The 27,835-nt window shown below is 39.7% G+C and overlaps 1 protein-coding gene across 4 annotated transcripts; it reads left to right on the top strand.

The window, feature by feature from the left end:
- Positions 1–23,409, top strand: stxbp6l (syntaxin binding protein 6 (amisyn), like). Of its 4 annotated transcripts, XM_080883213.1 has the most exons (8): positions 1–93; positions 335–470; positions 7,641–7,808; positions 13,114–13,244; positions 13,339–13,657; positions 13,759–13,857; positions 22,317–22,474; positions 22,623–23,409. In XM_080883213.1, the coding sequence occupies exons 3-8, from the start codon at positions 7,655–7,657 to the stop codon at positions 22,644–22,646; spliced, it is 885 nt and encodes a 294-aa protein (XP_080739339.1). In that variant the 5' UTR covers positions 1–93; positions 335–470; positions 7,641–7,654; the 3' UTR covers positions 22,647–23,409. The 4 variants fall into 4 exon arrangements, with proteins under 4 accessions (XP_080739339.1, XP_080739340.1, XP_080739338.1 ...); XM_080883214.1 differs by lacking the exons at positions 1–93; positions 335–470 and adding an exon at positions 2,349–2,608 and having other exon boundaries at positions 13,426–13,657; XM_080883212.1 differs by lacking the exons at positions 1–93; positions 335–470 and adding an exon at positions 2,349–2,608.
- Positions 23,410–27,835: the final 4,426 nt, after the last annotated feature.

Here is a 27,835-nt window from a genome sequence, read left to right as displayed (position 1 = left end):
AATTGGTGTGTGGAGACTTTCACCAATGGCCCAGAGGAGCTACAGCATCAGTGTCTCGCAAGACATTTCTTTTTAATATAGATCACACAAATGGTAAGAAACACAATGACTAGGCTCTATATAAATGTATGACTGCATGCTTTATTCATAATGACTTTCTTTAAAAAAAAAAAAAAGGTTGTTTTGTTCTTTTTTTTTTTTTTTTTTTTTTTTTTCTTAAAAAACCAAAAACAAAGTAGGACAACAAAAGTCTCATTTTGGGGGTTGCCCTGAGAACAAATATGGTGTGTGTGTGTCAAATGGTTAGTGTTTTAACATATTTTGTCATCTACAGGTTTTTTCCTTGTATTCACACCCAGCGTGGTGTTGGGGCTGATGGGGCTGTATACCAGAGATGAAAATCCACATCAGAGACTACCTAACAATGGACACATCTGTTTGACCTTTCTGGACAGTTTATTAAATATTTGGTATGGCAAACTGATGGTCAGAAAAAAAGCTGAAACAGATGAGACACACACACACACACGTATGTATATATATATATCCTCTACCAGAGGCCGGGGAGCTTGAGGGTCCTGCGTAGTATCTTAGCTGTTCCTAGGACTGCGCTCTTCTGGACAGAGATCTACAATGTTGTTCCCAGGAGCTACTGGAGCCACTTGCCTAGCTTGGGAGTTAATGCGAGTGGCTCCAGCAGATCCCGGGAATAACATCGGAGATCTCTGTCCAGAAGAGCGCAGTCCTGGGAACAGCTAAGATACTGCGCAGGACCCTCAAGCTCCCAGGCCTCTGGTAGAGGACCCGAGCTTGAAGGATAAACCGCCCGCAGGGGCGTGCTGTGTGTGTGTGTGTGTGTGAGAGAGAGAAACATGAAATAAAGGTGAAAGGTTGAATTGTGGGAGGCGTATGATGCATGTTTGAATGCCACAGGCCTACCCCTTTTCTGAACCGTGTTCTGCCCCAACAGTCATAATAGCTAATAAATTACAACTGACTGAGGACAGCTAGACCAACAGCAATCTGTACTTGAAAACTTAAAAGAGATTGGCAGTGCTTTTGCAACAGTTAATCTACTTATAAACTAGGGAGGGGGAACGCCATCAGAAGCGGTTGGGTTTTTAATGTCAGACATTAATTTATGGAATGGCCACTCCCACTAAATTATTCGAGCACAGTGATGGTTCGGGTTGTCTGTAAATAACAATAATAACATTCCAGCTGAACAGCAGGTGACCAACAACGGTAGGATTTCGAGGCACCGGCCTCTGACTAACGTGCTATACAGTAACTGGTGGCCTCCTGCCAGGCCACCTCCCGGGTCACGCCTCCTCAGTCGCCTGCCTATTGTGTGGCCTCCAGATCTGTTCTGCTGCTGGGCATGCAGCTGGTACCAGAACTGCTTTGTCACCTCCACTAGCCCCACTGCTGAACTCCTGAACTACTCTCTGTTTGGCGATTGGACTCCACCTAAAACGTCTGATGGATTCAGTGATCCAAGCAGAAAACAGGTTATCACAAAAAAAAAAAAAAAAAAAAATCCCAAGAAAGACTTCAGTCCAAAATGCTGCAGTGAAAGTAGTGACAGGGACTAGAAAGACCATATTTCTGCTATGCTGGCTTCTGTTTATTGGGTCCATGTTAAAAGACTAGAAAAGACTGAATACATTACAGCTATAATGTTGACACCATTTAGTAAGCCCTTTTAAACTCAGTTGTTGCTGTACTGATTTAGAAAATGTTTGCATTGTTATATATCACATCATTTCCAGTGGTAGGAGATGGTGTAAAATTGCACTCTAAAGATATTTGAAGGCATCCTGAATAACTCTGCTCAGCCACTTTAAAACAACAACAGTAACATCAGTACTCCTCTCTCTGTTGGGAAAAAATAAAATAAAATTCACAGAATAAATTCAGAGATATAGAAAATCATTCGCACCCACAACCATCAGGCTTTAATAGATGAGCTATGTCAGACATATGAATTTCCCTATGGGATTAGGTCATTTCAATTTAAGCTTATTTAAATTTTCTTATTTATTTTTTTTAAATTGGTTTTAACTTCATTATTTTTTTGGCATATTGTATTCTTGTTTTTAAAATAATTTTATAGTTACATAGCATTATTTAAGCTATTCATTGTATGTTAATTGTTATGTATAGAAAAGTTCAGAAAACTTTGGGGTTGTAGTGGCTTTTGTCTCATGTGTTCATGGAGTGATGCAGTGTCACATCATATAGATATATATATAGTTATTAAAATTAAATAATTTCACTATATTCTAATTGGCTGATAAAGATTTGCACATGTGTAATAATGAAGACTTCCACGGAAAGCTCAGTTTTTGAGACAGCAACTGTCTGTTCTCTGGCTCATACCATGTGCCTGTCAGCCTTTTGAAATGGGATGGACTATGGTTGCTGTGTGCCTTCACAGCAAGGCACGCCACTTAGTGTGCCTGGGTATAAATTCAGGACTGAAGCCTTGGAAGTATTTGATCAATTTAACCACGTACTAACTGAACATCTGTACTAACACAAGAGTCTCACTGGAGTAGAAACAAAGACCAGTCCAGGATTTGGAAACAGAAGAAAACAAGAACGGGTAGGATAACATTTAGACTTAAGTTTGGTAAATGAGTGAAAAACGTAGAGTAAGGAATCAAAATGTCAAAACACAATTAGCCATGTTTGACTTAACTGTTTCATGCAATTTTGGGTTGGTTGTCTTATAAAGATGTAATTTATTTGAAGTGTAGCTGCACAGCAGCTGAAAACAATAACATTGTTTATAACTATGGCAATGAAAGTCTTTGTTTGGTAAATGCATGGTGGTACTCTACTGAAGACAAAGATCTGAATACTTTGTCATTTCACTGTTGTTCATTGTGTTTAATTGTCACCCCCCCCCCCCCCCCAAAAAAAAACAAAACACAAAAAAACAAAAACAAAAACAGAAAACATCCCGTCAAACATGAAGCATTAGAATAAAATAGGATTCGGGTGGGGGGCAAACCTGCATGCCAAATTAAAGAATGAATGCTAGATTGAAAGCACCTTTGTTGGAAAAAGTATAGAAAACAGTGCTTGTGCGAATGGTTGAATGACACATGTTATATAAAGAGCCTTGAGTGGGTGCTATATAAGGACCATTCCATTTATCATTAAAATGAGCATTTATAAACCCAGGTCACGCTCACCTTGTAAATATAGGTCAGTGATAACAACAATATTATAATATTGTTGATAATATGCAGCTGTTGAATTGGCTCACCAGAGAAAATCTTTGTTTCAGAAATTGTTTCCCAAAACATGTACATTTTGGATGATAAGAAAAACTGCCAATGTCCAGTGATTCACACATAGATTACTGAGTGATGAACAATAATGTAAAACAATCCTGTGAGGGATGAGTCCCTCAGGGACTCTGTAATGCTCAAAAACAAGATGGGTACAAAGAAGGAAAGAAACAGGGCCATGATTAATTTCACAATCACTGAGTCATTTTCATAATTTCCAAACTTGATATATATATATAAGTTGTTGCTATCTTATGGAAATACAAATAATAGCAAAATGCTTTCTCAAATGTGGCAGAGCAACTAAAGGTGTCTCAAAGATAGAAACACCTGTAACTGTAGTGTCTGATGTTGTCTGCTATTAGTGAAGATTGACAGAAAAAAATATTTTAAAAAAGCAGAAATGTTTTAAACTGTGTTTAGAGTTAACTGATTCACATTTAACTAAATAATGAAGGGCAGCCTTCTAAATTTTTAAAGAATATATAAAGTTGTATTAGTAAAAGCAAACATATTGTTGTTTTGAGACAAAATGGACGCAGGCCTGACCTGGTTTAAGTCTGTGATCCTTGTGATCTATGATGATCCAGCCCATCATGCAAGTGGATTCCAATCTGAACCTGACTTGGTGTCATTTTGCTATTTGGATAGAATAACCGAGAATCATTTATCGCTGATTTTCAGTAAAAATTATAGAGGTTCTGAACCTGAAGAGCTGGAATGTGATTTTTAGTCTTGAGTGCCATAAATGATAAGTAAGACTAGAAAATTGCTTAACAAATGCAAATACATTACACTAGATTTTAAGACACTGCATTTAGTTCTGTTTTCACTCAGTATTAATCATATTCACAAAATATATTTATATTCACATAATCTCTAAGATGCCACTTGTAACTGAGATTTTTCTATCAGTGTGACCGATTATGACACGACAAATGGTTTTGGCCTTTTTGTAATAAATAAGAATTAGGTTTTTATTAGGTTTTTTTTTATTTTACTTTTTTCATCCTGTTCTGTCGGGCAGCTTTTGCAGTCAGAATTATGATCTGAACACACTGTCATGCCAAACACATTTTGCTTTTCCAAGATCAGCTCTATAAATTCTCTATAGGTTCCTCTTATTCGTGTTATTTCATTTATTACATTATACGTGGTATACAGTAAGACAGTGTCTAGGGCAGGACAGGCAGGTGAAGAAAAAACGATAGAGCACAAATAGAAATGCACAGAAACATGCATGTATCACCAACTGCTGCACCTGTAAGAAAAAACAAACATGCAACAAACATACAAAAATCACCTGGAACACAAAAATTCAAAAATGCATGTAAATCAACAATGTTTTTGTGGGATGCATGTGTGTGTGCATGTGTGTACCATGTTTACATACGTTTGTGATGAAAGAAAATTGGCATGCCACTATACTTGTGGGGACCAACAGTTACTTATGGGGACAAAATGCTTGTCCCCGCGAGTTTGAAGACATTCCTGAGGCTCTTTTAGGTTTTAGTATCAGGGTTACAATTAGGTAATGGTTAGGTTTAGGCTAAGGGTTAAGATTAGGAATTCATTTTTAATGGTTAGGGTGAGCAGCTAGGGAAAGCATTATGTCAATTAGATATCCTCAATAAAATGGTAAATGGACTGATTCTTATATAGTGCTTCTCTACTCTCCTGGTGTACTCAAAGTGCTCTATGCAACATGTCACATTCACACAAGCACTTTTCTTCTAAGTCTTTAGTGCTTCCTAACAAACATTCATACGAGCAACTTGGGGTTAGTATGTTGCCCAAGGATACTGGGCATGCAGACTCGAGGAGCCAATGATCCACTAACCTTCCAGTCAGTAGGTGACCTGCTCTACCTCCTGAGCTACAGCAACCCCCAATAAGATGAGGGGGTCATTTCAGTAGGCCGCTGAACTAGCACATCTGGATATAAAAAAAACCCCAAACCCCTGCCCCATATAGACTTTGTGTGGTCTCAAACCACCTAAAGCTAAGGAAAATACCAGTAAAAAACACTTTGATTATAGCATTTTACAAAAAAAGAAAGATATAACTATTTCAACTGCAGGCCCCTATTCCAAGCAGCAGGTTTAGATAAGGACTATTGGTTTTTTAACCTTGAACTGAGGAAAACTGGATTTTTCTGTCCTAGAAAGAGAGTTAACTTAACCCTCTCGAGGCAGGCGTTGCCGATTTGCAACAGTTAAAAACTAACAACCTGATTACCCCACATACATATTTTATGAGTTTTTTTTCACTCAGAAGTACCACTGCAGGACTTGGTTGTGCATTAGCAAACAAAAAGTTTCATTTGAGCCTGAGAGGGTTAAACAGTCACTGGGGTAACAGACTGTCTGAGCTTAACATAGTCCGCCTATTCTATTTGTGGATGTATCCCAAAAACATTATTTTCCAAAGAAAAGCTCTCTGAACCTTACTTACACATTAAGTTGTGTTTTACATGGCTGACCAATGACGAAAAATGAGATTGAAATAAGTTTTGAGACTTTTAAAATGAAGAAACTGTATTTTAAAGTGATTTATTAAATATAGGCTATACACAGTCAGGTTGTGACCCGAATACATTTCATGTCGAAATGTGTTCACAGATTGATATTCTGTCATTAAACCATGTCAAGCAACATTATGAAAGGTGCAGTGAAAATTACAGTGTGAATCTTTGCCCTGTCCTCAGGCAGGCACATGCTAGGCTCCATTCTGGAAACCATGTCTATGCTGGAGACCACTTGTATAGCATGTCAGGTTCCAGCTGAATAATGAGATATAAAAGAAACAAATGTAAATCAATGTATGACAGCAGACATTAAATATTACATATTTTGTATCAAACTTTTATTCTGCCTATAATGATGACAAAGTGACCCTAGCAAATTAAATAACTCCCCCTTCTGTTTTTTTTTAATTTTTATTTAAATATCATGGTGAGGACTGACTCAGGTTTACATTCCGTGGTCCACTGGATAGAGGCTCTTTAATTACCTGCTGCTATGGTGAATCCTGGTATTGGAGGTCCTTTGAGAGTGGCTTTGTTGATCTTCAACCAGGCACACGCAATCCTGAATCTCTATATAAAAGCACTAATCTCTGATCCTATGAGTATTACCCAGTAAGCAAACAAATGGAGCAGGGAAGGAGACTCACCCTGACTGCTACTCAGTTCCTCTGGATGTCGATCTTCCTCCCTCTGAAAGCATGCTTGCCAGGGTGGCCCTCTGGTCAAGGTTTCACCTCAGTCAGATCCATTATCAGCAGCAATCTATTAAATCTGTGAACTTGGTGACTAAATCTAATTAACCTAAACTGATTTAATTCTGATCCTTGAGGACAAAGAGATTGGAGCGAATGGGCACGCCTTTGCAACAACGCACCTATCTCTGTGGGAATATACAGGAAAGGAGTCCAGTTCTTGGAAGTTGTAATCCATTAGGAAATGATGGAAATCTAAATCCTCCTGAACTTATAATCCAACACAGAAAAAATGCGAAGAGAAAAAGTCAAAATTACAATTAGACCCAATTAGTGGGTCCACATTGTTTGAGCAGTGGTTGCTCATCTGGCATATCTGTGGACTCTCAGAGCCATATCTTCAGATGATGCCTTCTGGCCATCACAAGAACTAGTGTTAGTTTTTATATGTGTTCTCCCCTTCGCTCTCCTCCCTCTTTTTCTCTCTGGACATCTAATCATCTGTGTTAAAATCTAGTCACCACATGTCCAGCCAGACCCTATTTATAGAACCTATTTGTGTGACCTTAATTTAACATGATTTAAAATGTAGTTTAAAGATTCTTTTCCATGTTTTACTTTAATATGATTTATTATTAAATCCATCACTCTGTTTTTCAATTACAATATACTAAATGTAATTTCTCTTATTCAGCCATACATGTTAAAGTCAGACATTCAGTGAATATTTGCACTAAAGGCCTGAGGCAAAGTCTAGGCTGTGTGCTAAGTTTGCATTTCCTGTTGGTACAAACAGTCCCAGCACAGAGGCACACACACATCAAATCACAGTTAAAGGCCAGGAGGTCAGAACTCAAGTATTAGAAAGATTTCATTATTCAAATTGCATTTCTCATTAATCATATTAATCAGACTTATACTTTAATTATATTTCATTAAGAATTAAAGATGATTTATTATTAGCAAAAACACATATACATAAACTCCGCTCTGTATGACTTCAAACATAAAAGGCTGGATGTTAAGTCCGTTTGCCCTCTCTCAGATGTAATGATAGGATGGTAATTATTCCTAACCAGGGATAACAACAACAGTCATGTATATAATTTATTTGTGTAGGTTTCTGGACAACAATGAACATTCAGTCTGCCATTAACAAAGAGATCTTCATCCCTCGTGATGAGCGGATGCTGGTGGCGGTGGAGGTGAGGAGGAGGAAAAAAAAGAGGATGGCTTTCCTGCCTACTGGACCTAAGGGGGATTATGCCACATTCATCTGTATATCAGGTAAAAGTCTATATTAGGCACTCTATGTTTCTGATTAAAAAAAACAAAACTGTAGGTTGAAGTTCTAGTGAGGCCATTGGAGTCATAAAAAAAATCAGACAGGGCACATTCATATTTTTGTGACTCAAATCTGAGAAATTATCATCTCAAAATATTGGTTTTTGTTGTTGTTGTTGTTTTTGTTTAAAACCTCATTAATATCAGAGAATATGTCATACAACTTTAATACTGTGAGATCTCAATCATGATCTTATTCCATAGTTTTTGGAGACAGGGAAAAAGAAAATTTCTTTTTAGGAAAAAAATGAAACATAAATAATTTTTGATATATGTGAATTAAAACAGGTATTAATGTATATTAAGAAAAGACCAACACTGCTCATCACTTTTGCAAGCTTGTTTTTTTATATATGTTAATGGAAATAGCAGAGACTAACGCATAGTCTCTGCATGCGTTAGGATCTTATATAAACAAAGTCATGTGTGTGATATGTACCTGCACGTAGTATTTGTCAACGCTGGCTGTGTGGCAGGTAAAGGCTGGACCCAAATGCAGGACTTAAACATAAGGGGTAAACTAAGGAAGGCAGCTTTTATTGCTATAGTAAAATCAAACACTACAAACAAGAAAACAGAACCTGAACTAGGAGTAGCACGAAAACCACAGTGACACAAACAGCAACGAGGGATGACAACAGGCAGGGGAATACGGAGTATTAAATACATGGAGGATAATGAGGGAAGGGGAAGCACAGCTGGAACTAATCAGACTAACAGGACAGGGAAATAAAGCTGAACATAATGCACTATCAAAATAAAATAGCACACTATCAAAAATAAAACAGGAAGCATGCGACACACTCTATCATGGTACTGGGTCTGTGACAATTAACCTCTGTGTATTTAGTCCTCAGTTTTCCTCTGCCTGTTGAGAGTGAGCGAGTGCATGTGTGAGTGAGTGAGTGAGTGTGTCTGTCTGTTTCACAAAATATCTTTGAAAATGAGGGTGGTAAGCCACGATAACATCCCCCAGGAGCCAAAGACAGAACGAGATGGATCCGGGAGAACCACAGCCCCAAAGAGTACTGAAGACCTGAGGCCACACATTTCGCCGATATCTGCGTGCCCATCCAGCAGGAGAAGGAGTGAGGCCCTAGATGGGGCACAAACGACCAAGGGGGGAGAGTCCCATGGGCATTGGACAGCCAACCCCAGTAGAGACCAACCACCCTGGTGTGAACCAAGATCAGGGTCACTGGGCTGACCCAAGAAACACCCGCTACTCGGAAGATCTTCTTCCTGTGGCCTCTGAGAGTGGACTCATCTCTGTGCTTGTCCTGCTAGACCTCAGTGCAGCGTTCAATACTGTCGACTATAATATTCTATTAGAACAATTAGAGCATGCTGTAGGTATTACAGGTACTGCACTACAGTGGTTTGTATCATATCTAGCTAATAGACTCCAATTTGTTCATGTAAATGGAATCTTCACACACTAAGGTCAATTATGGTGTTCTACAGGGTTCAGTGCTAGGACCAATTCTGTTTACATTATAGATGCTTCCCTTAGGCAATGTCATCAGAAGGCATAGCATATATTTTCACTGCTATGCAGATGACACCCAACTTTATCTATCCATGAAACCAGATAACACACACCAATTAGTTAAACTGCACTAATGTCTTAAAGACATAAAGACCTGAATGGCCTCTAATTTTCTGCTTCTAAATTCAGATAAAAGTTGGAGTTATTATCAGGATTTCCTAAAAAAAACAACAACCACACACTGAAAAGCCTTCAGTTAATCCAAAATGCTGCAGCAACCATAATGACAGGGACTAGAAACAGAGAGCATATTTCTCCAATATTGGCTTCTGTACTGTTCTCTCTATGTGTTGAACTCTCTGAATGTGAGCATAGATAAACAGCCAGCAAAACTCCTTTTCAAGAGCCATGAAGACAAGCATACTTGCTCCTTTAATGACATCATGAACTGGAGTGATGAAAAACACATACAAAACACAAAAACACAAAGGACTGTCATATAATCAGCATGTAAGTATAGTTAGGCACTAACATAGGAGACTACAAAATAAGTATCCTGTAGATATACAGTCTGACATTAATACAATGAAAAATGAGCAGGTAGTTGGTAAGTGTACGCTTTTATCATTAGCTCAGAGGCTACGACCTATAACTACTGCACTTCAAAGAAGGTACAAAACAATGTCACAAAACACCCTATTACTAATTACCTAATATACAAAGAACTGCAAGAACTTAGAACCATTGCTTTCTGAAGGACTCCTCTGAAGGATTGTTTTGGATTCAACACAAATGATTACAAAGGGATAGCCATTCCCACTGTTCTCTGCACTTCCTGTTTCCTGTCTATAGACATGTCAAAATAAAAGCTTCCCTGTCTATCCAGGTGTCAAAATAAAGGCTTCACAATTTTCTGATGTATAATAATCAAAATACAATATTCATGGCTACTTATTTGTCCCATTAGCAGATTATCATATTCAAGACAGTATAGAATCCCTTTATTGGCACCCTGTTAAATCTAGGTTTGAATTCAAATTCCTACTCAGGCCCCATCTTATCTTAATGACCTTATAGTACCATATCACCCCATTAGAGCTCCTTGGTCTCAGACTGCAGGCTTACTTGTTGTTTCAAAGTAGAATGGGAGGCATAGCCTTCAGTTTTCAGGCCCCACTTCTATGGAATGAGCTTCCAGGTTGAATTCAGGAGACAGACACTATTTCTACTTTTAAGATGAGGCTTCAAACTTTCCTTTTTGCTAAAGCATATAGTTAGGGCTGGATCAGGTGACCCTTATGGAGCCCCGCAACGGACATGGGAGAAAAAAAAATTAAGACGGACTTTTGCGAGATCTCGCAAAACAAACTCGGGATCTCACAAAAGTTTTGTGAAAAAGTTTTGTGAGATCTCGCAAAAGTTTTAGCCGCATTCTTCGGAGACCGCCAGCTCGAAGCCGACCGGGAGGTCAAGGCACGATGTGCTGGGAGAGTGGTGTTCCTCCCGCCTGTACTAGGTCTCGACCTCCCGTTAGCTTCGAGATGGTGGGTGTCAGATCTCCGAAAATGTCGGAGCACTTTTGCAAATATGTGATGTCTTGTAAACCGAGCAGATATTTGACGTTTACACAACTACATTCGCGCCTCAAAATATCTTAAAAGTTTATTTTGTGACCCAGAAAGAGTAATATTACAACTAAGTAGCTGCCGCCATTGTTGGAATTCAACTTTAGTGAAATATCGCAAAAGTTTTGCGAGATCCCGAGTTTGTTTTGCGAGATCTCCCATGTCCCTTGCAGGGCTCCGTAGACCCTGAATCCCCCCCTTAGGTGTAGGCTGCTGGGGGATTCCCATTATGGAATCTCCCAGCAGATTCCATATTTCTTCTTAAGTCACCTTTCTCACTCACTATGTATTAATAGACCTCTCTGCACTGAATCATACTTGTTATTAATCTCTGACTCTCTTCCACAGCATGTCTTTTATCCTGTCTTCCTTCTCTCACCTCAACCGGTCGCTGCAGATGGCCGCCCCTCCCTGAGCCTGGTTCTGCTGGAGGTTTCTTCCTGTTAAAAGGAAGTTTTTCCTTCCCACTGTTGCCAAAGTGCTTGCTCATAGGGGGTCATATGATTGTTGGGTTTTTCCTCTGTATGTATTATTGTAGGGTCTTTACTTACAATATAATGCTCCTTGAGGTGACTTGTTGTGATTTGGAGCTGTATAGATAAAACTGAATTGAACATGAAGCCACACACTCTGGAACGAACAACCATCCCAGCAGGGTGCAGTGAACCCCTCCCATCATGACCATGACCATGTCCATTCACACACACACACACACACACACACACACACACACACACACACACACACACACACACACACACACACACACACACACACACACACACACCCCGCTGGAACACGACACCAATAACTACACGACAAAACAAGACAAGATAGAGCTCTTTGTCTTTGTGGCTCGCGAGGGAAGTCAGCCCAGGCCTTCATCTTTCCTTAGCCAACTTCAACTTATTCCTTCGCTACAGCCCTTTTTATTGTCAGCAAGCAATCATTCATGAATATGCAATTACAAATACACGTGACATTCTTAAACAGGCATATCTGAACAACATTCTGTGTGTGTGGGTGTGTGTAGGTGCATGTGTGTGTTCTTCCAGCCATACTATACATAGACATATGACCTTACAATGAACTTAAACTGTGTGTATGAGGTATGCAGAAAAACAGAAGCAAGTGTCTTGCTAAACTATAAAAACAGGAACTTGCAATATGTCATATCTCAAATGCACATTTAAAGGTGGGAAGTCTTGCACCTCAAGAAACAGAACAGTCTGGTTTCAAAAGCTATAATGGAATTATAACGTCGAGGCTGCTTCTTCTCATCTCATGGTACACAAATGCACACAGAATCTTATCAGACCTAATAAGGATATGATTCTTATCAGCATACAAATGATTATGTATTTCTAAGCATAAATGACAATATAAGAAATATCAATTCCAACACTTGCTCTTGCTAGAAAGTCTGCAAAAGACATTGAATGAGAACTTACGTTGACATTGACAGTGGTCAACTATTTTTCAACAAACACAACACCACCAGCCAGACGTTATGCTGTACCAAAAAGCATTCTTGAAAGGTGCAGTGACTCAAACTACTTTAACATTTTATGAAGGTGACATTGATTTGAACAAATCAAAAAAACTAACAAACTAACTAAAAAGGTGAAACAGTAAATGAGTGTTAAGTGATTTTTGAGGCCTATGACCTCCAGGAGCATAAATGGAAGATGCATTGCTGGGTTTGCTTCTATTCATTTGTTGTTCATTACTGAAACTGAACACTTGCAAATAATCTGCTGGTGATGATGCACTTATAAATTCAGATAAAACTGAAGTTATTGTACTCAGTCCTCAGTCAAATATTCAAAATATGATATCTAGCCAGATGCTTGGATGGCATTACCTTGGCCTCCAGTAACACTGTGCACAAGCTCTTTTTGCAAATTGCAAAGCTTCTAATGAATGTATTATTTTTGTAGTCTTCAAGGGCAGGGAATTTCTTACCATCTAAATGAAAAGAAATCTACTCTAAATGTTCAGTTCTTTGGTTATCAAGTATCTTTTTTATGTTAAAAAATTTAGTTTAAAATGATCAGAACAAAATCTCTGGTGTTAGTAAAATTATTATTACAAGCTTTAAATTCTGATATTGTGGTTTGCATTTATTTCCTAGTCACCAACACCAGACCTCCTCAGCTTCTCATCACCAAGGTGAAGCGGTTTGGAGGCTCCTCCTCCTTCATCAGGAGGTCCCAGTGGACAGTTGAACAACTCAAACAGGTCAACGGGATTAACCCCAACAAGGTCAGCAGCAGTACCTGTTGTATCCTTACATTACATTTCATATGCATTCAGTTGTTTGCCAGCTTTGTTTGTTTTCCTGTGTCCTCCTCTTCAGGACAGCCCAGAGTTTGATTTGGTTTTTGACAATGCTGTGGACCAGTGGGTGGCTAGCTCCTCAGCAGACAAGTGTATTTTTGTCCAGATCCTGTACCACGCCTGTCAAACCCACTGGGAGGGGAAAGCAGGTGGTCTGGGAAAGTCAAGGAAGTTGGGAAAGGCAAGCCAGCAGGGACGAGTTGATAAATGTGATCAAGAACTGGCAGGAGCTGGTCACCCAGATACCTATGAATCCAAAAACCTACAGGCACGACGGAAGAGCTTTGTTCTTCCCAAACACACAGAATTCATTAACTGCCAGTCCAAACTAACACAAGGTAGTGTCTCATGGTTACTGAGGTTATGATGAAAGTTATTTCTTAACAGATTTTTTGTTAAAATTTTGTTTTGTTGTAATGTGTTATGTTTGTTCAATTAGATGCCTGCACCATGAATCTGGTCATCTATCGCTGCAAAGCCTTCTTGAATCGTGTAAAAAACTTGATGGTTTCAAACCAAAGTCCCTCACCAGGTCAAGGTAAGATAGTGACTAAAGGAACATATAGAGGTTTAATGTTTTAACGGGTTTAATGAAAAGAGGGTTTTGTCTGTATTATGGGAAACATGACATCCAAAGATTTCTTAATCTATACTGGTCTTCCCTTAGTACCCAGACTGAAGGTAGTTATATATCAAATTACAGTTAATCTTTAAATCTGTCAATACTGCTAACCTGTAATACTTACAGCATGCTCTAATCTCTGTAATAAAATACTATAGTCAACAGTATCAAATGTTGCAGTGAGGTCTAGCAGAAAAAGTACAGAGATGAGTCCTGTCATAAGAAGTTTATGTGTTCACTAAAGCTGTTTCTGTTCTGCGATGAGCTCTGAAACTTGACTGAAACAGACTCAAATAAACCACTGCCCACACTGCAGATGATCAGTAAGCTGTTTTACAACTAGTCTTTTAAGAAAACCTTAACCCTTTGAGATAAAAGGAAGATTGGAGATTAGCCTATAATTTTGCTAAAAAGTAACATTTTGCTCTTCTAAATTAATGAGACGCCATTTCATCCCCAGCTTATGAGTTATCTGCTTTAAGGTACATGTTTGAGAGTTATACCAGGGAGTCAAGTACCTCTGATTTGATACTTTCTTTTTTTAGAGCAACCGCAGTATCCAGAGTTGTACTCAGCCAAGATGTAAAATTATTAACAAGATAATCGAGCTCTGGGTAGCTGCTCTGCACTGTGTTGGCACAGTTGCCAAATTTTATTAGACTTTCAAATGAATTAAAACTTGGTCTGGCTGTTTCACTATAAACTGGCCTTGACCACGTGCTCGCCCCAAGATTTCAGATAGAGGAGTGAAAAAAATTATCAGAAGAGTTGTCCAAGAGCCATAGACCACTTACAGAGCACTACAGAAAGAACAGGAACAGGCAGGTACAATTCCCGTTGCCTGTGTGCATGGTCACCAAGCAAGGTATCATTGCGGAAGCATGTTGAAGTGGGTTTAAAGTTTGATAAATAACATTTAGACAAGCCTGTGAATTACTGACAGAATGTAGTCTAGTCAGATGAGACTAAAACTGAAGTCTTTGGATGCCATAATACACACCATGTTTGACGGTCAAAAGGCACTGCATATCTACCCAAAAAACACAACCTTTTGCAGCAATATACATCAACACCTTCATATAATTGAAGGAAGGATGAATGAAAAAATGTACTGAGACATTCTTGATAAAATCTGATGCCATCTACCCAGATGATGAAGATGAAATGAGGGTGGACACTTCAGCAAGACAGTGATCCCAAACACACAGCCATGGATACTCTCAACTGGATTCAGAGAAAGGAAATAAAGCTGTGAGTGGCCCAGCCAATCACCTGACTTAAATCCAAGTGAAAATCTATGGAAAGAACTAAAGCTCAGAGTTCATTAAAGAGCCCACTGAACCTTCCAGATTTGAAGACTGTGTGGAAGAATGGGCCAAAATCACACCTGAGCAATGCATGTGACTAGTTACTCCACACGGGAGGCATCTTGAAGCTATCATCATCAACAAAGGATCTTGTACAAAGGATTAAATAAATTTCAGTAAGGGTGTTCAATAATTTTTCCCTGTGTCATTTCTCATTATTAGACATAATTTATGGACATCTATAGTTTGATTTCTTCGCATGTGTGGATTAGATGAGTTGTTACTGGCATCTGGTGGGAATTTCATGCCAACAGTACCTTAGACCCTAAAATAATACATGCAAGCTGCAGGTGTTAAATACATGTTTTACCCGCTATAAATTTAACACTTCATAAAAGTGTTAACAATATCAATATCCTGTGAGAAGCAGCTCTGTAATTATGATGAAGGAACTATCCTCCCATCCCATTGTTCCTTCAGTGGTGCTAGTTTCAGTCATTAAACAAATGTACTGTTTATAAGATTGGGGAAACCTGCAGTCAGCTGAGACTGAAGAAGTCACTTGGATGAGTGACAAAACGTTTCTCCCACTGAAAACACTATGTTCAAATGAACAGAATCAACTTTTGGAGAGCTCTGTAATAAGTAATGTGTTCCATATCCTTTTTTATTTAACACAATTTCTTCTCGCTTTGACAAGGCTGCTGCCATTTTGAAGAGTCAATGAGACCACTCAAATGCTGTGTAAATGCTAATCCATTTTTTGCTGATAGTGAAAAAATGAAACTCAAATTGGAGGCATTAAATGGATAGTAAATGATAGCTCAAGTTAGGTAAATTAAATGTGAATCTAACACTAGTGGTATTCTAACTGAAGTGGTATGGTGGTGGAATAGGTTATAGGGTATTTTGGCTTCCTCCCACAGTCCAAAGACATGCTTGTTAACTGATTCTAAATTGCCTGTGACATAGATAAGGTGTATGAAATAAAACACTGTATGAATGTACGGTTAAATGTGCCTTGTATACTGAAGTCTTGTGAATGGTCAGTAACTAGAAAAACACTTGTATCCTATTGTACACCCCCAGCATGCACTAAACAAATCATGAGTTTGTCTGATGCTGATATAAGATCTTTTTTACATTTTATTCACAGGAACTCCTAATATTTCAATCCACGAAATTCCTCCAAATGATTCTAATAGATCTAATGAAATGGCGATCCTTTTCTGAAATTGGTACTAGGTCTATTGTACAGCTCAAAAAACACCCTTTGATTCATAGATTTCTTCCTGTCTTAATGTTATGGCACTGGGACTCCTCAGCTCATTGTATCCCCAGCATGTCTCATAGTCATTTTCCCTTCTGTCTTTTTGTCTATTGTTCTTGCTGAGCTCCACCTTTCTGTTGCCAGAGAAAGGCCTCTTTGTAATGAGATCCTGACATGAAAGGAGACTTTGTTTGTTTCAGGGAGGTTCATACAATAGCTGGCATTAGTTCTGTGACTAAGAGTGAGCACAGCATTCCACTGAAACCAGTAATAGGGCCAGTGTAATGGATGGGACACATGCCAAGCTGCACCACAATTAAAAGTAAACAGTTCCACAGCAATGGCTTAACAATGTGTTGCTATTGATAATGCTAGCAGAGGATGATGGTAATAGTATGAATTTGTTTGTATCAGTAGACTTGCATTTCAAAATGTTATCAGCATATTGGTGTATAAGTTGAAGTTAGCTTGGAAAGAAAAAAAGCGTCTAGACTTCTTTAAGTTGCTTGAAGATGTTTCACCTCTCATCCAAGAAGCTTCTTCAGTTCTAAGGTCAAACGGTGAAGAGTCCCATATTTAATCCCTGTTTGAGTGTCCCGGGGAGGGGGGGGGACGACGACAATGAACCCCCTAAGGATCCTCTACCTAATCACATGAGCCAAGGTGTGAAAAGGGGTGTGGGTCACAATCAGCGAAGGTTTCGGGTGAGCTCATGGTGAAATCTAGCCCCACCCTATCATGTGATTTCCCAGAATGTGAGTGGGCGTTAAGGCGTCTGTTAAGAGATCTCAAAGCTGGATTATAGATGGCAGACAGTTGGTGTCGTAAACCACTGCCTCTGATCAAAGATGGCCGTTCACAGTGGACCTAGATAGCTTCTTTCACTCCTATTTCAAACCATCTTCTCTGTCCAAAATGTGAACATTGGCATCCTCGAAAGAGTGACCTTTATCCTTTAGATGCAGATGGATAGCCGAGTATTGTCCCATGGAGGTGGCTCTTCTATGTTGTGCAATGTGTTTATGAAGTGGCTGTTTGGTCTCTCCAATGTAGAGGTCTGTGCATTCCTTGCTACACTACAGAATACACTACATTGTTAGATTTGTGTGTTTTGTCTTTGGGATGAACCAGTTTCTGTCTGAAGTAAACTGGGATGTCGTGCCTGGAGAAGACTCTCCTGAGTTTTTCGGATACACCGGCTACATAGTGTCAGGGTTCCTGGGTCATTGACCCAGCAACTTCAGTTTGTTCATGTTCAGTTTATTTTCTACATGCTCGTGTTTCACTGTGCCAACTTTCTGTCTCTGTGTATTATGTTCTAGTTCCACTATATGTGTTATTAGCCACATTATGTTCAGCTGTGTACTCACCGGTCTCTCATTATCATCCTCATCAGTCTGTGTATTTAAGTCATCGGTTTCCACCAGTTCATTGTCTAGTCATTAACGTTGTCTACCTCGCATGTTCCAGTTCGGTTCAGTTCAGTCAGTCTTTCAGTCAGTCAATCAGCCAGTCATCCGTCTCATGTTCTGTTCATCCATTCTGTATAATAAACACCATCTTCATTCCACACTAGCCCGTGAGTCCTGCATTTGGGTCCGCTCTTCCTCACCTCCACACAGCGAAGCCCTGACACATAGGGGATGACAATGTTGTTGCGTTTGTCTTTCTTATCCTCCCCAGCTGGTGTCTGATCTTCTTTTCTGTGCATCTTTGCTGACTTGATGAAAGCCCAATTAGGATAACCACATGTTTTTGAGAGCTTCCTTTACATGTGTGTGTTCCCTCTATTTCCCTCCAGGCTTAGAGGGAACATTTTCTCCCCAGTGTTGTAAGGTCCTGATTACTCCAAGTTTGTGTTCCAGAGGGTGGTGGGAGTCAAAGAGGAGGTACTGGTCTGTGTGTGTGGGCTTCCAGTAAACTTCAGTGTTGATGTTCCCAGTCTCTTCAATGCGCACGGTGCAGTCCAGGAAGACAGACAATTATCGTTTGTTTCTTCCATGGTGAACTAACCACAGAGTTAATGTGGGGATAAAGTATCTCCTTGGCAAATCCTGCACTTGATGGTGACATATGAAATTGGTTTGAACTTGGCCTCTTTTGTTATTCATCACATTCCTCAGCAAATTTCAGATAAACGCTCTTAGGGTCTATGTGTGAGGCATTGAGTCATAGAGGCTTTCTTTTATTCAGTCCAGGCAATACACAGGTTGGTCAGTCTGGTCTTACTGGTGTTTCTATATATTTTTCCTGGGCCCTGCTGGTGTATTGAGCTATGTGCCAGTTCATCATGGCCACTATGATGCCTGACAAGACATTCCATGTTGTGCTGAGGGAGGTTATTGGCTGGTATTTGGATAAGACTGGTCCTTAGCGGAGATCCTTGAGGATAAGGGCTGTTCTTTCTTTGGTTAGCCATTCTGGGTGCATCTTATCCAGTAGGCATGAATTATGCTAGGGCCTGATGTTGTCCACTGAGCACTGGAACCCATTCTCATACCTTTCTACAGCTAGGATAGTTAACTAGTTTCTGTTCGTGCTGCCTTGATCTTGGTCTCTAGTCTCCTTCTTCTTGTGGCTGTTTAACTTGTAGCCAAGCATCTCAAGGATCACTGTTGCTGTGGTGTACATCAGCTGCTTGTTCTTACTGATGGTCCCAGTTGGTTGATTCTCCATACTATCTTCTAGTAGACCTTTAGAGGGTACTTCACATAGTCTTGGTAATCAGCCTTGGATGGTCCAGTTCCCAGTTTAGCTATGACCCTCTCTTTCAGGTTAGCTGCTTTCAGTTTCAATACCTTCAAGTGTAAAGTTTGGTGAAGGGTGGTTTATGGTGTGAGGTTTTTTTTTTGGGGGGAGTTGGACTCAAGCCTTCACAGAGGCGTTGAAGCTGTTATAGCTACAAATTTGGGCAAGCATAATATTATACATCTTTTCACCTTCGTATGTTACCATATCCCCTTTCTTTTTAAGAATGCTTATTAATGGTCATTATTTGACTTTGGTGTTGCTGTGTACTGTGCGTACAGTGATGTCAAAAAGTGTATTTTACATTGTGATAGAGTTGAGACTGCAGAAACCAATACATCCAAAAATATGGCGTTATTATTTCAATTTGCAAGTGCGAATGTTGCATGTTGAGGAGAAAATTATTATGAGGTAACAAAAGTTTAATTTGAGCGAACAAAATTCATTGCTGCTTGCAAGAAATGTATTTCAGTTTTTGCTATTATCTATATACACACACAATAACAGCCCCTCTCGCTTAGTTGTTGGCATTTGCTCTTGCTCAGATCTCTGCTCTGTGTGCTGACAGACATCTGCTGACCTGCTCTCAGTCTGTCGTTTGCACTCACAACATCTCTGCTCAGTGCACGTACAACTCTCTGTACACCATTATAAGTGTGCCACAAAACCATCCAATCAAAGAATTGGATGCAAAAATTCTGATTGACTGTTATGGTCTCCAATCAGCTTGCTAGATAGTGCATTCTGGAGACATGGTCCAGAATGTAGCTAAACCCGTTTTCGCTGAGCATGTTTAATTATTTTATTTTAATATATATATATTTTAAGAGCATTGTTGGTTTTAATCTAGTTTAAACCAAACCACCCCACTGGCTGGCCATATCGGATGTTACAGGGGATATTTTTGCAAGTGCTAAATGAAACCATGAAAGATCAGCTCGTCTTTCACGATTAGCCTGCCTCTTTCGCAGTTAGTTTCCCTTTCCCTATGGATTGACAACCGCCTGAAAGAAAAAGAAGCTGAGAAGAACTACAGACCCCACAGGCATTTGGCTCACGCACTTCCAGTTCCTGTCACTCCTGCTCCCCTTCCAGTACTATAACTTGCCTCCATCGCGGTTCTGTCACTTAACCTGTCTCACCTCCGTGTGCCCACCCGAATATGCAGAACCTCATGCCCATAACAACACCACTCCAGATCTCTCTACCATCTCATCTGAGTAGCATGACATATAGGAGGTTTTCAGTAAACAAAATGCCATCTCACTTCCACCTCACAGACCAAATGATTGCGCGATTGAACTCCTCCCCGGATCTCTCTTCCCACTAGCTGTCTTTACATCTTGTCCTGGCCTGAACGAGCAGCCATGGAAAATATTTTCAGGAATCTCTCGCAGCAGGCATAATCTCCCCGTCCTTGAAGAACCATTCATCTGTGCATAGATTATAGGGGTCTGAATGACATTACAGTCAAAAACAAATACCCACTGCCTTTAATGAACTCTGCTTTCAAACATCTTCATGGTGCCACGATATTTACCAAAATCAACCTCTGCAACACATATAATTTGATTCGCATAAGACAGAGAGATGATGGAAGACTGCATTCAATACACCACTTGGACATTTCAGATATTTGGTAATGCTTTTGGGCTAACCAATGCCCCAAGTCTTCCAAGCTGTTGTGAATGATATTCTTAGAGACTTTTTGAACAGATTCATTTTTGTATATCTGGATGATGTTCTGATCTACTGAAAACTCAAGGAACACCAAGCTCATGTCCATGCACCTCCTTGAAAGCGAATCCTATGTCAAAGCTTGAAATTGTGAATTTCACTTACCGTCTGTGTCTTTTCTGGGCTACATCCTGGTAGGAGGGCAGGTGAAGGCAGGTCCGGCCAAAGCCCAAGCGGTCAAGGAATGGCCAACTCCCACATCACGGAAACATATTCAACGGTTCTTGGGGTTTGCCAATTTCTACAGATGGTTTATACGCAACTACAGCCCGGTAGCCTCACCCTTAACTTGCCTCACGTCCACCAATGTTCCATTGTGCCTTTTTTTCTCGTCGCCTCACCCCTGTACAGAGAAATTATGATGTGGGCGACTATTAGCAGTTAAACCTCCCTGGAGGAGTGGCGAAACCTGCTGGAGACAATGGAGCAACCATTCACCATATGGGCTGCTCACAAGAACTTAACTCACCTTAGAATACCTAAGAGACTAAAGGCACACCAGGCACATTTTTTCCCATTTCTTTCTGCCCAGGTTATCGTAATGACAAACAGGACACACTTTCTCACCAGTTCGTCTCCGAACTGATCATTCGTATCTCCCAACCATCCTCCCCTCTACATGCAAGATTGGGTACATAGCCGGACATTGCTGGAGACTGAAACTGACCTGGGAACTGGTCCAGTGAATCAACACTTTGTGCCAGCAGCATCCCGTCCTGGACTGAGTTCATACTGGCCAAATACTGGCCATTCAAGGAACAGTCAGATCATTTCTTTATTCATGAGGTATTTCTGGTGGGATACTCTGGATAAAGATGTCAGGGAGTATGTGAGGGCCTGCACTCCCTGCGCCTGGAACAATTCCCACACCCAACGTCCCGTGGGTTTGCTACAGCCTTTAGTTACGCCATACCGACCTGGGTCACATACAGCATTGGACTAGCTGTTATACAGTTAGGTTATGGTTACAGTAATTATTTGGGCAGTGATTCTTTCTTTTGTCATTTTGCCTCTGTCCACTTCTGTTCATTACATTTTAAACAAACAAACAACCAAAAAACAAATCAAGAAAAGAAAGAAAAAATCCAAATCAGATTAAGTGCAGTTTTGAAAAAGTATGGCTTCTAGTTTTTAGAAATTACAACAATTTTTAAAAATAGTCTCTGATTTTCAGAAGCTCAAGAAATATGGACCTAAGTTTAAGATACTTGACATATTGTAAAGGTATTTGGTCCACTATTTTCTTACTAAACGGACAAGTATAAAATTCTCTCAATATCCTTTTGTGTGTGTATGTGTGTGTATATAAACAGGTCAAATGCGGAACCGTGCCAAAGGCAGAAGTGTAGGTAATTTAGTCCAGAGGGTGAATGTTACTCTGGGCGAGCGTGGAGACAGACTAACTCGTGCTGAGGACAAAACTGTGGAACTGACACACAAAGTCCAGCAGTTTGCAGACACTGCTCATAAGGTAACATATGCAGCCTTCTCTGCTAGATTAATCATTCAAAATTGTATATAGTATAGATAGTAGAATAGATAACCCATATTTGCACAATCGTTTGTCAAAATTTAACTGCCATACATTTTTTATTTCTGTTGTTCTATTTCCTATACAGCTAGCCCTGAAGTATTCAAAGTAGAGTGTACTGGAGAGAGAATACCGCTAACTCTGGAAGATGCTAATAAGAAGAATATAAGAAGATTTACTCTTGGGCTCCAGGATGTTACTAATTTGTTTCTATTATAACTACATGTATCAAAGACAACTAAATAATATGTCCCTGTGTTCTGGGGCGCCTCTGCCCATAGGTAAATATCCCATGAACTGTGTTTTGTCTGTTGTCAGATACTTTTATGAAAAGGAAAAAGTGGATTTATTTAACATTTGTGTTGTTCTAAAATAGCTTTTGTATTTTAGCTTTTGTACAATAGCCTTGAAATTTATTTGAAAGCCACTCCAGAGAAAAATTAGTACTGCTCTCAGTGAATGGCATTAATTACTCCATTTGATTTAGTTTGATTTTATGTTGATTTAATGTGCTTTAATTTGTATATTTCATAGTCTTCTTCAGTCTGGCATTATCAGTTGTTGTCTTTTTGTGCGTGTGTATGTACACTCACTGTCCAGTGTCTTATGTGTTGTCTACTATGTTCACATTATGTTTCCTGAACATCAAAGTGTCACGCTGTATTTACGCTGCTGTGCTGTGTATGTCATTTAGTCCATGTTAGTATTGTCTTAGAAAGTGGAGTAAAGGTACGATGGTTTAGTTTAAGTGGTTAGGGTACAGGGTACCTTAAGGATGTTTAAATGCTGCCTTTAGAAGACTCACAGCAGTGAATAGAGGATTACTTAAATCAGACTGACTCATTCTAACCCAACTTCTATTAAATGTTTTCTTTATTGCTTCTAGTGGCATTTTATATATGTGGTATGTCTGAAATTTTTCTTCAAACCTATCAACTCTTCTCTGTGATCTAATTAAATAAAAACATGTTGAGCTTATACAGGGTATCAGCTGTTCCTCTAATAGTAAAAAAAATAAAAAATAGTCCACATATTAGTCTCACAGTACAAAAGATGTGAAGGAGACACTATTTTTTTAAAGGTAAACAAAGAACCTCCTGATTTTCATTGGCTGTCTTTTTTTCTTCTTAGGAGTCAGAGGTAGGTCATGACCTATTCATGATCTACAGATAACCTATAGGTCATGATTAGGTGAATGAGGTCCTCTGTGTAGGTTCTTAGTCATCCAAGTCTCATAATCTTAGGTGAGGTGAATGACGTTTGTAGTAAAAAACACTTTGAGTGTTCAGTTAGAGTAAAAGAGCTCTGTAAGTGTCTGTCCATTAAAATTTGTCCAGTGTAATGGACATCAGCCCTATAAGCTAAAAAGGAAGCATAAAAATAAATAAACAAACAAACACCCACACCAGGACAGAGAGAAAAAAAGGCACCCCCATTCCCGTTACGGCCACCCAAATCACAAAGGTCCAAACACCAGCTCTTATGGTGGTGAAAGAAGGCAACACGAATCCAGAAATGTCACGCAGAGTAAAGATAAGGACCGATTCACAATGCACACCAGTGCATAGAGCCAGAAAACGTGAAAAAAGGCTTTCACCACAGCCCAAAAGCCTCCACCAACATCTGAAAGAGGCCAGAAAGCTCATGCCAGACCCACCCTAGTAGCACAAACAGCCAGGATGAGAAGCTTAAAGCACCAGAGGAACCTACGAACAGCTAACAGACCCAGAGCCCAGGAAGGACACCAGCTGGCACAACCCCAGCAGCACAGTTACCTCACCTTTTAAACAGCTTGGACCTTAGAGAGGTCCAGCAACTTACAATATATAGTATACACTATAATATAACAGAGTGGTTTTATTTTCACTGACCAAATAACCACATTTGCTCAGGGCCTTCTTGATATGACGCTTTTCTGCTTCCCTGGACACTCTATCTGTGGGGATGGTGTTGGTCACAGTGGAACACCACCAAGTCGTTGGTTCAGGTATGTGGATGGCATCTGGGTGAAGATTAAGTCTCATGATGTACCCCAATTTACTGATCACACATAATGACGGATCCTGATGGATCAGCAAGAGTCTCCATTCTTTTTCTGAGAAAACAATTTTTTTTTGTTTACGGTGACAACTCCCCCCTCCCTCCCTCCCCACAATCCTTCCACTGGGTTTGTAAACTGCCTTTGGGATGTGACAAGCACTGGACCCATCACTGGCTGCAGCTTCATGTGCATGGAATGATGTAAATGATGACAAATTTCTTCTTCCCTCATCATGCATGTGACGCTAATCGGTGTAACACATAGTGATGGGCATGTCTTAGCACTTGGCTGAGGGGCTGAGCTGCCCCACCGAATCAGTCAGTAGAATCATACTGCTGTCAGGCCACACAGCACTCTCCTCTAGCTTACAGGCCTCTGTTTACCTTCATTGAGCTACAGTGCTTACCTCTCCCTGTTGCAGTTTGTGAGATACTTGAAGGACATAATTTCCATTTGGCATATGATGTGCTTGTCAATGCCATTAAGCCCTTACACATATCAATGTCAAGCAGATGACTGTGCAGTTATTTCTCAAAGTCTTAAAGTCTGATGAAGCATCTGAGTTTAATGCCCTTAACCCAACTTTTATTTATTCAGTTTAACTAAAAGCACATGTGTGCGGTTCCAGTGAGGAAATGCTAAAGTGCCATACTCATATTGTTCCGATATTGAACAGATTTAACTGACATTTGAGCTACAAATATGTGTATCTGTTGTATTTTTTTAAACTAATATTGTAGTTACCTTACAACAATGTAATCATTATCATATTCTGATCATTATCAGAATCATTATAATAATCATAATAATTTGTCACAGTCACAGTCAGTTATACATGCAGGGTATTTATGTCCAGGATGAACTTTCACTCAGTTTACCTTGTACTTTTATCAGTATCAGAATCAATATGGCTTATGGACACAAATATGCTTAAATACCTTCAAAATGACTAAAAGCCCCAACTTACAACTCATACATAACTCTCCAAAGAACAAAGATGTTCCCATTCAGATATGTTCAGATATGTTCCAAGATGTGCCTTGCAGATTCAAACATATGCACCCACTGCAGAGGCAATTCAGTTCTGTAGTGGGAATATCAATTGTATGTGTGTGTGTGTGTGTGTGTGTGTATTCACATATTTTAATCCAAAAATTTGTATAATCATTTATCCTGGTTCTTGTGTAAAAACAAATTACATAATTTATGCAGATTTGACAAGAAGATGTTTCCAGGGTAGCGGGCACAGCTGTGACCCACATCTTCATGGTTCACTGTTTGACCAGCCTGATTCACCCGAGAGCTATTGTGGACACAGATCAGCAGGGGGCATGGTATGATGGGAAAACATATTATAATATTTCCTAGATCTGAGAAACCCACAGAGAGGTTATACAAATGAAAGAGCAGAAACTCCTCAAATACAGGGCTCTGGTTAAGCTTGTTCCATTAAGGTTATGCAGCAAACAGCAAGATGTTGAAGTAATTCATGTTTCTAACAAAATATGTCAAATAAAACAGTGACACTGACAAGTAAAACTAAATTGAATTTACCTGAACTGAAATTGAGTAATCTTCTACTCTGATGAGTAAAGGGAATACCATTAGGACACAGTGATGATCTTGTGCTTGGTTTCATACTTTTATCACAAGAGGGCAGTAGTATGTCACTGAAAATTGGCCTCAACTGGGTTCACACAGAATAACTATTTATAAAATTATTATTAAGAGGCTACTTAGAATTTGTCCGAGTTAGTCACAAATAGAATTTTATGAAATATAAAGCTGATTTTCTCCTCAATTTCCAACACTAACCAAATATGACTACAAAAGCCCCCCGACCCCCCCCCCCCCCCCCCACACACACACACACACACACACAAAAACAACCAAATAACAAATACCAAAAATAAAACAAAACAAAACTTCATTGCTCTGTAAGTTGGAGACTTACTGAGCCCAGACACTGCTCCACTAAATCAACTCGCTCTTGTCCTTCCAATTAATTCTTATCCATGACCAGTTTCATCTCCTGCGACATGGCAGGAGAGGGCTGGCTGTGATGGATGTGACATTAACGGGAAATGAAACCAGGGAGATGCAATGCCCCTGTCCAGTAGTGGCATTTGTCACTGCCCTGGTCAGGCAGATTGGGCCAGCCTTAACCAATGACTAAGATTAATGATGACGGTGGCCCTGTCTTTGTCTCCATGTGTTGTTTCCTAAAGCACATCACAGTCTCAAAAGTCTGCCTCATATTAACCCCACACACATCACAGACACAGCATCCACTTGTAAATAGGGGACTCATTGCGTTCATTTCTTCCAGTAATTGTGGTGATATGTATGCCTATTTGATTTAAAAATGACAGTTTTCGCTAAAAAATAAACTTAAACCCAGGAAGACAAAAAGAGTGGAAATTATATATTTTTACACTTAAATTTGAGTGTTTTGCAGCTATCTGGACTGGTGCGCAGTGTGGTGGGAATACCAAATCCTTGTTTATAATGAAGTAATAAAATAACCTTAAATGCACAGAAAACGGCCTTCCTCTGACAGATGAACTAGCCAGGCAGACTCAGATGGATGGGGGTTTGGGCCAATGGTATAGGAGTTCAGGGAAGCAGCATATACGCCTGGTCATCCATCATTCGCTGACACATCCAGTTATCTTCACCACATATACATGCAGATGTAATGCTGTGTTTGATCAGTAATCTGGCAATTCCTAGACAACACACATTTAAAGTTATATAACAGCTTGTTTTGATGAAGACTATCTGAATGATCTTGTTGATGATATTCACTAACCACCAATGTGTGCTAAATTCTGAAGGTACCACAGAGAGCATAATCCACTATTAAGGTCAGTCATATTAAGAGTGTAATATGTACCCATATTTAAAAGAGTCTCCATTTTACTCATGCTTGGCCAAGTGCCATCATTACATGTGGCCCAGTAATATCTGTAAAATGTTACAAACATGCAGTTGATGCACCTGGCATGGTTGTGCATTGGTAGTCTGTAGGTGTAGGCTTTGCACGCCAATATCTTCCTGTAGCTGTATGCTGTTGCCAGGGGGTGTGTCACAAATTGAATATACAGGGAGTGCAGAATTATTAGGCAAATGAGTATTTTGTCCACATCATCCTCTTCATGCATGTTGTCTTACTCCAAGCTGTATAGGCTCGAAAGCCTACTACCAATTAAGCATATTAGGTGATGTGCATCTCTGTAATGAGAAGGGGTGTGGTCTAA

The sequence above is a fragment of the Rhamphochromis sp. 'chilingali' genome, assembly GCF_963969265.1.
Source record: "Rhamphochromis sp. 'chilingali' genome assembly, chromosome: 5".
In the NCBI taxonomy this organism is placed as follows: domain Eukaryota; kingdom Metazoa; phylum Chordata; class Actinopteri; order Cichliformes; family Cichlidae; genus Rhamphochromis; species Rhamphochromis sp. 'chilingali'.
This window is presented reverse-complemented; position numbering and strand designations above follow the sequence as displayed.